General features: G+C 31.0%; 1 protein-coding gene across 1 annotated transcript; it reads left to right on the top strand.

The window, feature by feature from the left end:
- Positions 1-9600: 9600 nt before the first annotated feature.
- LOC107921052 (transcription factor bHLH130) lies at positions 9601-12677 on the top strand. Its single transcript, XM_016850908.2, has 6 exons — positions 9601-10512; positions 11348-11616; positions 11719-11889; positions 11959-12024; positions 12102-12170; positions 12260-12677. The coding sequence occupies exons 1-6, from the start codon at positions 10119-10121 to the stop codon at positions 12329-12331; spliced, it is 1041 nt and encodes a 346-aa protein (XP_016706397.2). The 5' UTR covers positions 9601-10118; the 3' UTR covers positions 12332-12677.
- Positions 12678-13094: the final 417 nt, after the last annotated feature.

Below are 13094 nucleotides of genomic sequence, written 5' to 3'. Positions count from 1 at the left end.
TTCTCAGACTTTTTCGGGCAGTCTTTGAGATAGTGGTCAAAAGAACTACATCTAAAACATGCTCCGCTTTTCATGCGACACTCTCCAAAGTGAAATTTATTACAGTGTTTGCACCGGGGTTTGGGATTTCCAACACTACCAACACTTGCTACAGATGTAGCTCGAGATCTTTAATTGGAATGTTGAATACTTTTATCTTTCCCAGAATACACCGTAGAGGTAGTAAAATGATCAAAGTTTTTCTTTGATTTGTTTGAGGCCGACGGATATGACTTTCCTGTAAGTCTTTTACTTGAAGTTCGGGCTTCAATCTTTGCTTGTCTCTTTTCTTTGCTTAATTTTTCGGTTTTACGTGCCTGGTCAACCAGTACAAGAAATTTTTTTAATTCCAAAATCCCAACTAACAACTTGATGTCTTCATTTAAACCCTCTTCAAACCGCTTACACATGGCAATTTTAGTCGAAATACATTCTTTGACATATTTACTCAGTTAGACAAATTCTCTTTCATATTCGGATACCATCATATTCCCTTGTTTGAGCTCCAGAAATTCTTTCTGTTTCTGATTAAGAAACCTCTGGCTGATATATTTATTTCAGAATTCAGTTTGGAAAAATTCTCATGTAATTTGTTCTTTTGGCACAACATAAATCAATGTATTACACCACCGATAAGCCGAATCTTTTAACAGAGATACAACACATTTCCGACATTCGGTCGATGTACATGATAATTCATCCAAAACCCTGATAGTATTTTTTAGCCAAAATTTACCCTTTTTAGGGTCATCTTTGGTTGTTTCTCTAAATTCTTTTACCCCATATTTATGGATTTTATCACCAGAAGGTTTACCAGTTCTAACAAGTTATGCACCTTGTGGCATGTTGGGAACCGATTGAGAAACAGGAGGGGTGGAGGTTATTGTATAGCCGGATTTATTCTTACAAATTCAGTAAACAATTCATTCATTATCTGAAAGAAGGCTTCTTTAGCCTCTCCTTTTCGTCCCTAAAAAATAGGCCTTTTACTACTCGAGGCTGCTCTTTGTATTGAAGCTTGAACATTGCTCTCAACTTCCTCGGATTCAACTTGGTTGGATGACATTACTATATGAAAAACATGTTTAAAATGGTCAGGAGATATCACATTATCACATGTTATATAATGGCATGTATAGCTAGACTCGTACATGCTAGGTTAGTTCAAGAATCGGCTAAACCGTAGCTCTGATACTAACAAATGTAACACCCCTATCCTGTATTCGTCACTAGAACAGGGTTTAAAAATATTACCAGAGTTTTTAGATCAAACTTAGATATTTTATATTACTTAACATTCATATCAGAAATTAATTATAAATTATATTGTCTCTTATATGAGCCCTCGTGGCCCAAAACATATATTAGAAACAAGTCGGGACTAAATCGGTAACTTAGAGAATTTTTTCGCAAAACTTTAAAAATTTTCCTAAATACAGGGGTCACACGCCCGTGTGGTCAGGCCGTGTGGCTCGTGTCTTAGGTTGTGTGGTATTTGAAGTAGGGCACACGACTGTGTCCCCAGCCCGTGTAACACTCTCACTTGCAATACATTTAAGTGCAGGGGTCACACAGCCAAGCCAAACACTCATGTGCCAGGCCGTGTGAAAATTCTTGAGCATTCTGTTTTGAATTTCTAAGATGCAGGGGACACACGGCCAGAACACACACCCATGTTCTAGGTCGTGTGTCACACATGGTTGAGACACACGCCCGTGTCTTTTCACGTGTGGACAAAATAAGGCCATTTTGAAGCCCTATTTCTCACCCAATATTGTCTTCCACTTACATTAACACTTAAACACATCCCCAATCTAATTCAAGACATTTAAACCAAGCCAAAACCAAGTCATATGCATGATATTTTCATCACATGTATTCCTATACTCAATCTTACCTAATTGATCAAATTCCTATACTCCATCCGTTCATCCATATGCTTACCATCATTAAACCATTTCAATTTCACACATCAAACATGTTAAGGCCGTATATATATTTCAAAATATACCAAACACAAGCCATATCAATGGCTAGTTACAACCAAAATATTTAAAATGCCAACAATGGCTAAGTTAACCTATACATGCCATTATAACGAAAATTAGTTTCATAATTGTACCGAAATGGGCTGGTGGATAGTGTGAGTGATCTCCGCCAAGCTTCCAAACCAACGAGCTTCCGAGTACTATAAAACAGAGGAAATACAACTGAGTAAGAACTTAATGCTTAGTAAGTTCGTATAACAAGAAATTATCTTACCATTCATTTACTCATACAATAAACATGCATAATACATCCAAAGCAATTTTGCAATTAGCCTAACACATATAATTTCAACAAACGTGTTAGTCATGTATTTCATGTGAATAACAAGAACAAGGATGAGATCATCAGGTATCGAGTTTCCAAGTATTTTATGCATATACAGATAATAGTTTCAGTTTAATTTCACATGTTCTCATGTCAGAATTTCAACTGTTGAATCATTTGAAATCCCGATGGATACTTGGGTAGTACACCTAAAGTGTACAATACTATAAATCCGTCAATTCATATCCGAGAGTGCTTTTATGAGCAGTGAAACAGAAAGCTCTCTCTCAAGCACTATAACAGGAAGCTCATTAAGCCTTGTATAGGAAGCTTATCCAGACAATATAACGAAAAGCTCACAAAGACCTTATAATGGGTAGCGCCGAAGAGCAATTAACGGGTAGCTCCGAAAAGCATTTAACGGGAAGCACCGGATAGTCATATAACAAGAAGTTCAAACAAGCACTAACGGGAAGCTCACGAAGAGCCATATAACAAAACGCTCATAAGAGCTGTGGTGTGCCCACAACACATGTAGGGTCACAACCGATCGGGATGCTTCAAAAAGTATTTAACGGGAAGCTCGCAAGAACACTATATAATGGGGAGCTTGAGAGGGCTTATAACGGGATGCTCTTTTGAGTTATAGTACGTCCGCAACATATGCAGGAACACTACCATTTCGGGAAATAGAACCCTGTATCCAATCAAATTTCATTTATTCAAACGAGATTTAACATTTATCGGGTATTTTCCAGATATGTGATCAAATTTCATATACATGGCTAATACACAATTCACATACAAATCATTCAAATCAATTCGAACATACAATTACACAATTAAGTTACACGAACTTATCTCGACAATTGTTTGTGACTTGTAAACTACTAATTCGATACTTTTTATTTTCCATGATCTAACTCCGTTTTTGATCTATCCTGATCTATACGATTAAATTTAACATCAGTTTGATACACTTTACATTCAATTCAATCCACATCTTAGGCAAAATTATCGTTTTGCCCCTATACTTTTAATTAATGATAATTTTGTCCCTAGGCTCGGAAAGTGAAATTCATGCAATTTAATCATTATTCCAAGCCTAGCCGAATTTTACATGTATCAATAACAGCCCATGTATTTCACAAAAATAAAAAATTTTCCATAGATTTTACATTTTTACAATTTAGTTCCTAAATCACATTTTCTTCAAAATTCCTCTAACAAAAGTTGTTTATCTATCAACAACCTTTCATTTTCTACCATAAAACTCATAATTCAACTATATTCATCCATGGAAAAATCCTAGAACTTTGATAGCTTTGCAAATTAATCCCCAAAATAGCTTAATTATGCTATTACAATTTCGGAAACATAAAAATTACTAAAAACGGGACAAGAATTCATACCTAATTATGCCAAGAAAGCTTGATTGAGATCTTTTCTCTTAGTTGGAGTTTCCATAAAAAATTTGGGAAAGATGATGATAATGATGATATTTTCTTTATTTAATCATTTATCATATTTTAAAATCTTTTGTTTCCAATTTCATCTTTTTCTTTAATTAAATTTTCATGGATGAATCATTATCCTTATCTACTAACTTCTCTTAATGGTATATTTGCCATATAACGACCTCAAACTTTGAATTCCATAGCTATTTGATACTTATAGCTACTAGAACCCAACTTTTGCATTTCATGCAATTTGGTCATTTTATCAATTAGACATGTAATCGGTAAAATTTTCTTAAAAAAATTTTCATACGGTTTTCATATTATAATTCAGACCATGAAATAATATTAAAATAATTTTCTTTTTGGATTCAGATTTGTGATCCCGAAACTACTGTTCCGATTTCATTGAAAACAAGCCTAATCAGAGAATAGGTACCCAATTGGAAACAGTGAGTCACATTGCGACGAAGCCTAATCAATGAGTTGTGTCGCGACGAGAAACCGTAAAAGTCATGATGTCAACCCGATACTTTGAAATCTTTACAATTTAGCCCTAATTTGACCTCAAGTTCGCAAAAGTGTTTTCGTAAGCTCATATAAGACCCGAAAATGATTACATATCATATTATACATGGGTACTACTCATATTTGGATGTTTAATGATTCTAAATTGAATGTAATTGTTTGTAGTTGCTCCGAAACGAATGTAACATCCTGTAGCTCGGACCCGACAATCGGGTTAGGTATCAGGGTATTACAGAAACTTTTAATTTTGTCACTAACATTTTTGATCAATTCTTTTTTTGTCACCCTTTGTTAAATCCTTAACTAGAATGATGAGATGACCTTTTTAAATTGATATAATAACTACTTTAACCCTAAACACTTGCACATTCTATCAATTTGGTCTTAATTCTAAATACTTCAATAAATTTAACCCTCTATATTTGCAAATTCCATCAATTTTATCCTTTAACACATATTCATCGTACTAATTTGTAACTTCCATTTTTTGAACTCTTTTTACCAACAATTAAAAGTGCCAACAAAATACTAATTTGGTTGGCATTATTGTTGTTGTAATTGTGAGTTCGATTGCAGTTAAGCATGTAATATCTTCTAGTTTAATTAATTGGGATTTGGGGATTTATGGGTAATTTTTACATAGACTTGTACATAGATTAGAACTGATTGAATCATGGTTAGAAATTTTTTATTTTCGTTACCCAAATATATTAAAAAAAAACCTCTCCTATCTTTCTCAAAGTATGTAAATTGCTCCATTTAAAAAGATTAAAAAAACTTAATCATTGTAAATTTTGAAAGTGAGCGTCTAAGGACAATTAATACAATGCTTAGAATTATTCATAACCCCTCCCCAACCCTTAAACAAGAGGATAATACACTTTAGCAGACTTAAATTCACGTCCTTCTACACTAATAAGAATACCAATACCAATTGAACTAAGAGTAAGTTGACAACTTATACAAATATTTGAATAATAATTAAGTTAGGTGAAAATAACTACTTTTTTATCCCAAAGAAAAAAAGTTTGAAAGGAAAGTAAGGGCCCAGTGACTTTACATCTCTCTCTCTTTATTTCTCAAAAGTAGGAAAGGAAAGTGAAAGGTGAAACAAAAGCCAAAAAGATGTTTGCTTCAATTAGAAGCACTTTCTTTATATTAAACCCACCCCTTTTTGGACATATAATAAAAACCCAAATTAAGAAAAATGACTCAACAATTATTTTTAAAATTAAAAAAGATAATATTTACCCATTTTATTACAGTAAAAATAAATAAGAGGTTGAGATGTGGTAAATTTTAATTAAAATCAGTAAAACAAAGATCAACCCAATAAATAATTACACTTAAAACAAAACCCCTTGAAGGCGGAGTGTATGTGCGTTTTCACGTGTCTTTGTTTCCTTTCACACAAACATTTACCCTTTTTATTAGGGCTCACAAATAACTCATCAAAATTATAACATCAAATTATTTAATATATAATTAATTTTAATTTTTTATATTATAAAAGTGAGGGAAAACTATAAAAATAGTCATTTTTGTGTACCTTAGATTATATTTTAGTCACTTATATTTGAAATGTTACCTTTTAATCACTTACATTATCGTTTCGTTACGAAGTAGTCACTCTACCGTTAAGTTCCGTTACCTCCCTAACAGCGGTCTTACGTGGCAGCCCAAATGGTTTTAAATGTCAACTTGGATGTCCTACGTGGTAGTTTTAATTAAATTTATTTAATTAAAAAACCTATTTTCATCCCAACAACTAGACATTCAAGTTGTCATTTAAAACCCATTTGGATTGCCACGTATCGTTTTAGTTACTTATGTTTGAAATGTTACGTTTTAGTCACTTACGTTATCGTTTTGTTACGAAGTAGTCACTCTACCATTAAGCTCCGTTACCTCCCTAATAGCGGTCTTACGTGACAGCCCAAATGGTTTTAAATGCCAACTTGGATGTCTTATGTGGCAATTTTAATTAAATTTATTTAATTAAAAACCTTTTTCATCCCATCAATTGGACATCCAAGTTGGCATTTAAAACCCATTTGGACTGCCACGTAGGACTGCCATTAGGGAGGTAACGGAACTTAACGGTAGAGTGACTACTTTGTAACAAAACGATAACGTAAGTGACTAAAACGTAGCATTTCAAACATAATTGACTAAAATGTAATCTGAGGCAAACAAAAGTGACTTTTTTTTATTTTACCTTAAAAGTAAATATTTTATATTTAAAAAAAGGTGAAATTAATATAAATTATTGTTTTTTAGAAATATTTATGAAAAAGACTTGAAATTTTGTTAAATAATATTGAAAAGTCATAAAATAAAGTTCATTTTTATCAAAATAAGTCAAAAAATCAAAACAAAAAATTAATATGAAAAAACCGAAAACTGAAGGAGCCGAACCGAATTATGATGGACGATTCAAAAAATCTAAGAAATTTGATTGAATCGAACCGATATCACCCTCTAAGCTTTTTACTTTAACAATAATCACTTGCACCAATTAGATTAGATTAATTTAATTTATTTTTTAAAATATAATGGTCCCTATTTAAATTTAGAATTTAATATTTATATTTTATATTGAAATAGTTTGATTCTTATGTATAATACCATTAGCCAGTCGAAATAGTTGACACATTTAATTATTCTAATTTAAATGCTGAGGACAAATATTTTGTTAGAAATAAACATTCCAACGTATCATTTGGAAATAATTTTTTTTGGGTGTGTGTGTTAGGAAGGTCTTTTTATGAGAATTTTATGCTATCATTTTAATCGAAATAATTGAAGATGTTAACTTTTTTTTTTGAAAGTTAAATTCATTAATTCATTTAATGAATGGAGCTATACAATTCAGGAAAAAGTAATAATAAACTCGTCGTAGATGGAGCATCAAATTAAAATATAAAGGCTAAATCTCAAATGTAACAGCAATAGAGGGATCAAAACTATAAATTTACCGTTATCTTATAATGATCATAAAAAAGAGAAGATAAATACTTCCGTCATTAGCCTATCCACATAGTTAGCACTCTTAATGATTTTTTAAGAGTGATGTGGATTTTTTTAACACACTTATTCTAACTCATTATCGAATGTTTTTTGGTTAGAATAGTAATTTAAAAAATGGTTAACAATTTATTGAAATAGTTATCAATATTCACTATTTAAACTAAATTCATTTAAAAAATATATATAAAAACTAAAATAAGTTATAAATTAAATTATAGAAATTAAATCTCTAATTTAATCATAATAGAGGGACCAAAACTGAAATTGGCCACTTCTCTAAGATAATAATTTGAATGAAAACAAAATTTAAAAAATTTAAAAAATAAATTAGAAAATGAACATAATAATATTAACCCATCATCGATTAAAACAACTTTGTATTTCTCTATGATGCGATCGTAATTTGAATGTGATTTAATACTTCCGCTTTAATACTCCAATATTTGTTTTAGATACTTTTAACTTATTAATGTTAACAACCTCCGTTATAGAAGTGAAATCCGATAAATAAAATCTAAAAAAATCTAAAAAATCAAAATAATAACTAATAACATAATTAAAATATATTAATTATTTTGATAATTCACATTTCTTACCTAATCATCCTTAAAGAATTTGTAAAAACTATAAAAAATATTAATATATTGTAAATTAAATTATTCACTCGATTTTTTATTTTTAAAAGTCAATTGAACATAATAGTTAATAGATAATATATAATTAATATAAATATAATCTATTGTATTAAATTATATAACTATATTATTTATAACATTTTGTTAATATGTAAAAATGTAAGTTGAATTATTGAATCTAAATAAATTAGAAGGATTTATTATAAAAATATAACTTACAGAACACCAATAAAATTATATTAAAAAAGGTGGACGGGTTTATATCGCAATTTTTCCCTCCACAAATGTTTACTTGACAAAATATTAAATTTTTATAGTTTGATTTAATAAATTGACGGTAGACTTTTTTTAATTGTATAAGCGAGATTAAAAAGTCATCACACAACATAAGCTATGAACACATGCAACCTTCTTCCCTATTAAAGGCTATTTTGACTATTTGATCTGCTTCCTTGTTTTCTTCTCTAGGGATCTATTCGAGTGCCCATTTATCAATAGTCTTCAAGAGGAGGTGAATGTGCTTGATTATCGTTGATTTCGAGGGTTTTGAATTTGAAATTTGGATAGCTTCAATAGTCTCGAAACTGTCTATTTGTATCATCACTTCATTTCATTAGTTTTCCTACATCAATGATAGACCATCCAAGATGCCCCATAATTCCGCTATTTTTCTAATTAATGACATAAAACAGTTTGTTAATATCACAGTGTAGCTAAAAAACCTCCACTATTACCAAATGTTACCAATAAATATTTGGTGTAATAGTAAGTAAAGTTATCAGAATTGAATTTATAGTTAAACTGGCCAGACTAATATTTTTTTTCAATTTAATTAGTTTGTACTATTCTATTAAATGAATTATTAAAAATAAAAATTCGATTTAAAAAAAGACGGGTCTGTTTGATTGCCAGTAAAATGACTTTTGGAAAATGTTTTACTTTTCTGTAAAATGATTTACTGGAAAATATTTTCTGGTGTTTGATTGAATCTGTGTAAAATATTTTCGGCTGTTTGGCAGATTTCCTAGAAATATTTTTCGAAAAAGTTGTTTTTACATATATTAATATATATTAATAAATTTTTATATATTAAATTATTTTTACATATATTGCAATGATTTATTTATAATAATACTCAATTATTAAGCTACAATATTAATAGTTATAAATTAAAAAAAACTAATATCAAATAAATTATTTGTAATTGTGTTAAAAAAACAAGTATTGAATAATTAAAAAAGCAAGTTACTGGAAAATCGATAAACAGAAGCAGTTTTCTACCGGAAATGAAGGAAGGAATGAAGGAGGCGATAGAGAGGAGAGCACAGAAAATGTCTTACGGAAATTGAAAGAGTAAGATATTTTTCCTAAAATGTAACCCATTTTCCCTTGTTTTGGAGTTCATTTTCCGAATGGAAAATGTTTTCCGCCAATCAAACTCTGGAAAAGTTAAAAATGATTTTTCGAAAAATTAATTCCATTAATCAAACATTTAGATTCAAATCTTAAAAACAAAGCATTAAGGAAGTATAAGTTAAAAGAAAAACTCCACTATGAGAAATAAATTATATATATTATATATCTAAATTTAGACATATAAACCCACCTTTCTTCATTTAACTTTTTTCTATTTGTATCCACACCGCTCCTTTTTTTGGGTCTTAACTAGATCTTCCTTGCTTTTGCTGCTCTGAAACCCAAATCTCAGCCTCTTCTCCATCTATCTGTCTCTCTCTTTTCCTCTGTTCTTTCACAAATCCGTCTTTTTCTTTTGTCTGATTCCAATCTTCTAAAACCTTCAACTTCCCATTTATTTAAGCTTTCATTTTCTCTAGTTTGGGGCATTTTTCTTTCTTCTCTTGTCAACTTAGTATTGTTTTGGAGCTTGGGTTTTGCAGTTCTTAAAACAGAGCTATTCCTTTTTGGTTGCTTCTTCTTCAAGATCTTATCTAACTCTGCTTATAAACTAAGCTGAAAGTGTTTTTTTTTTCATGGTGAAATTCCTTCAGAATCTTCTTCATCTTCGTTTTAAAGAACGTAGACTTGGGATAAGGAGAATGGTTTTCTAGCTCCTAGCATAAACATAGCAGAAAAAAAAATTAAACAGAGGTTGTCAATGGATTCAAGTACCCATCAAAGCTATCAAAATCAAAACAACCAATCCAATTCTGGGTTATTACGTTTTCGTTCAGCTCCAAGTTCTCTCCTCGCTACCGTAGATTGCGGCGTCAACAAAGGTGGTTTCGAGTCTAGATTCATAAATTCAAGCAGTGGCGGCGATAACGAAACCGAGGATAAATCTGGGTCAGTGGCGGCTGTTAACTATGCCAATTCGGCGCCGACTTATTCAGGATTGCCGCCTCAGTATCCGAGGCAGAGTTCTGCAATGGATAACTCATATGAGTTATTGGGATTGAATCATCACAGTCAAGGGAAACCCGTTACTTCTAGCTTAATGAGACAAAGCAGCTCCCCTCCAGGGCTTTTTACCAACTTATCTGTTCAAAATGGTATTCTTTATTGTTTAAAAATGCTTAGCTTTTTCTTGTTTTACCATTTGATGCGTTCACTTTCTTTCGGGATTTAACATTAGCTCACTTGGCACTGTTACGAGGATTCGAACCATGTTTAAGTGCATTCCTTCTTTCGGACTCACTAAATTTTATGTTTTATCGATTTAATCTTAAGGTTAAAGTCATGTTTAAGTATGTTTTCACTTTGATTTAGTAAGCATATATAGAAAACTTTATGCTTTTGACTTTTGTACTCCCTTTTTATAATTTGGCACAGATTTAAAGTTGATATTTTTTATAATGTTTATAACTCTTAAATAGAAAAATAAATATGTTTTTGCATGTTTAAACTCACGTTACAACAATATCAATTTTAATCGAGCTCAGACTTTGGTAAAAATTGACATCTTAATCTATAAACTATGGAACAGTAAAAGTACTATAGAGACACTTAAATTACGAGTCAAATTACATTTTACTCCTTTAATAAAAAATAGTAAAATTAGTCGTCACATTAAAGTGCAAATTGGTCTTTTTTTTGTTAATAATTTTATCCATTTTTGTCGTTAAAAACTGGTGTGGTTGACAAAATACGTGTACCTCATACATGAGCTAATTTTTAACTGTATAAATGGATAAAATCTTTAACAAAAGAATCAGTTTGCTCTTTGATCCAATATATAGACTAATTTACCAATTTTTGAGTAAAGGGGACAATGCAATATGATACCTAGTACAAGGGTCTCCATGTTACTTTTATCATTATAGAACCTGAATGTATAGATGCTGTATATCTAGTGATGTTAAGCCAAATAGATTGAATAACTTGCAGGGTTTTCCGGCATGAAAGGTTTGGGAAACTACTGTGGGGTGAATGGTACTAGTGGAGAATTAAGTCCATCATCAAATAGATTAAAGAATCAGATTAGTTTCTCATCAAGACAACCTTCATCATTAGGCATTTTGTCTCAGATTTCTGAAATCGAAAATGAAAACCTTGGGGCTAATAGCTTTGATGGTGGCAAACCTGAATACCAATGTGGTTCTTGGAATGAATCTGCACAATTGACTGAGAAGCACAAGTTGTTTACCAATAACCAGGTATATTTGTTTAGTTTCATATCAACTAACATGCATCTTTCTCTTAAATCCCTCAACATAGTTTTATTATTATATCATTTAGTGACTGTTTTTATCAAATAGAATGGAGATATTGGAAGTGGTGTTCATGTATTACCGCGCCATTTGAGTCTGCCAAAAACTTCGAACGAGATGGCTGTCATGGAGAAGTATCTACAGTTCCAAGATTCAGTCCCTTGTAAGATTAGAGCTAAGCGTGGTTGTGCTACTCATCCTCGAAGCATTGCAGAAAGGGTAATTCAACCTTATTTGGAGATGTGTTAATGTGGATTGTAAAGGGTTAAAATAAATTACTTTTTGCAGGTGAGAAGAACTCGTATCAGTGAACGGATGAGAAAACTTCAAGAGCTTGTTCCAAACATGGACAAGGTAAGAGGTTTTTGGTCACAGTTTTGGACAGAATATATAGTGTCTGTAATTAGAAACTGAAATGAAATTTTGGGCAGCAAACAAACACAGCAGACATGTTGGATTTGGCTGTGGAGTACATCAAGGACCTTCAAAAACAGTTCAAGGTACGTAGTGAAGGACACCCTTTTTACTCTTTTGCAAAAACTTTTATAATCATTGTCTTACAATTGCAATGATGATGGTTTTGTTGCAGACTCTAAGTGACAATCGTGCAAACTGCAAGTGCTTAAATACTCAGAAGACAGTCCCTAATCAAATTTTATGATTTCCTTTTCTTTTGTGGGAAAGATCCATCATCGACAAGGATGGAGAGAAGTGGGGCAGAATTTTTTTCTGATATAATATTAAAGATGGAGGATGAGATGATAGGATTTGAATCCGTATCAAATAAATGTTTGACAAGAAGTTTAATCACTGTTCCGTATAAGTCAAAATAGGCAGAATTTTGATATGAAAGAGTTGTTGTTGTCGGGTTTTTTTGGAATGTAAAACGTTTGGTTGCATTTTCATCACAAGACTCGAATCCTAAGCTTAGAGAGCTTCCCACTTCGAGGAAATAATATGGAATAAAACGAGAAATGTATAGGAAATAACAAGGTTTTTTACTTCAAGTCTTGGCTTTTGTTATCCTATTTCTATTTCTTGTAAAAGCTTCCGCTTTAAATATTATATATAAGATATATAGGATTTGATAATTTGATAATTTTAATTTTATTAATATTATTTTAAATGATTTTCGAAAATAATTTAAATATTTTGTTTAAAAAATAATTTATTTTAAATGATATTTTCAGAATTATACTGATTTTTTTAATTGAAAAACTGAATTTACCGTTATTATTTCAGAAAAAGTAAATTCAAGCATTTGGTGGTACAGCTTACAAAATTATGATTTTCTTTTTTATTTATCAAAATATTGATTGGCATCTTGTTGCTTTCGACTAGATAAAAGACACATCAGATATAATTGGCTCTTTATTTTTTAAACCAAAAAGACAAATAAAGATTACAGATCCTTTAAGCTCAAC

This window comes from Gossypium hirsutum, chromosome D01 (genome assembly GCF_007990345.1).
Source record: "Gossypium hirsutum isolate 1008001.06 chromosome D01, Gossypium_hirsutum_v2.1, whole genome shotgun sequence".
Classification (NCBI taxonomy): domain Eukaryota; kingdom Viridiplantae; phylum Streptophyta; class Magnoliopsida; order Malvales; family Malvaceae; genus Gossypium; species Gossypium hirsutum.
The sequence above is the reverse complement of the archived record's forward strand: the minus strand, read 5'-3'. Positions and strand labels throughout refer to the sequence as shown.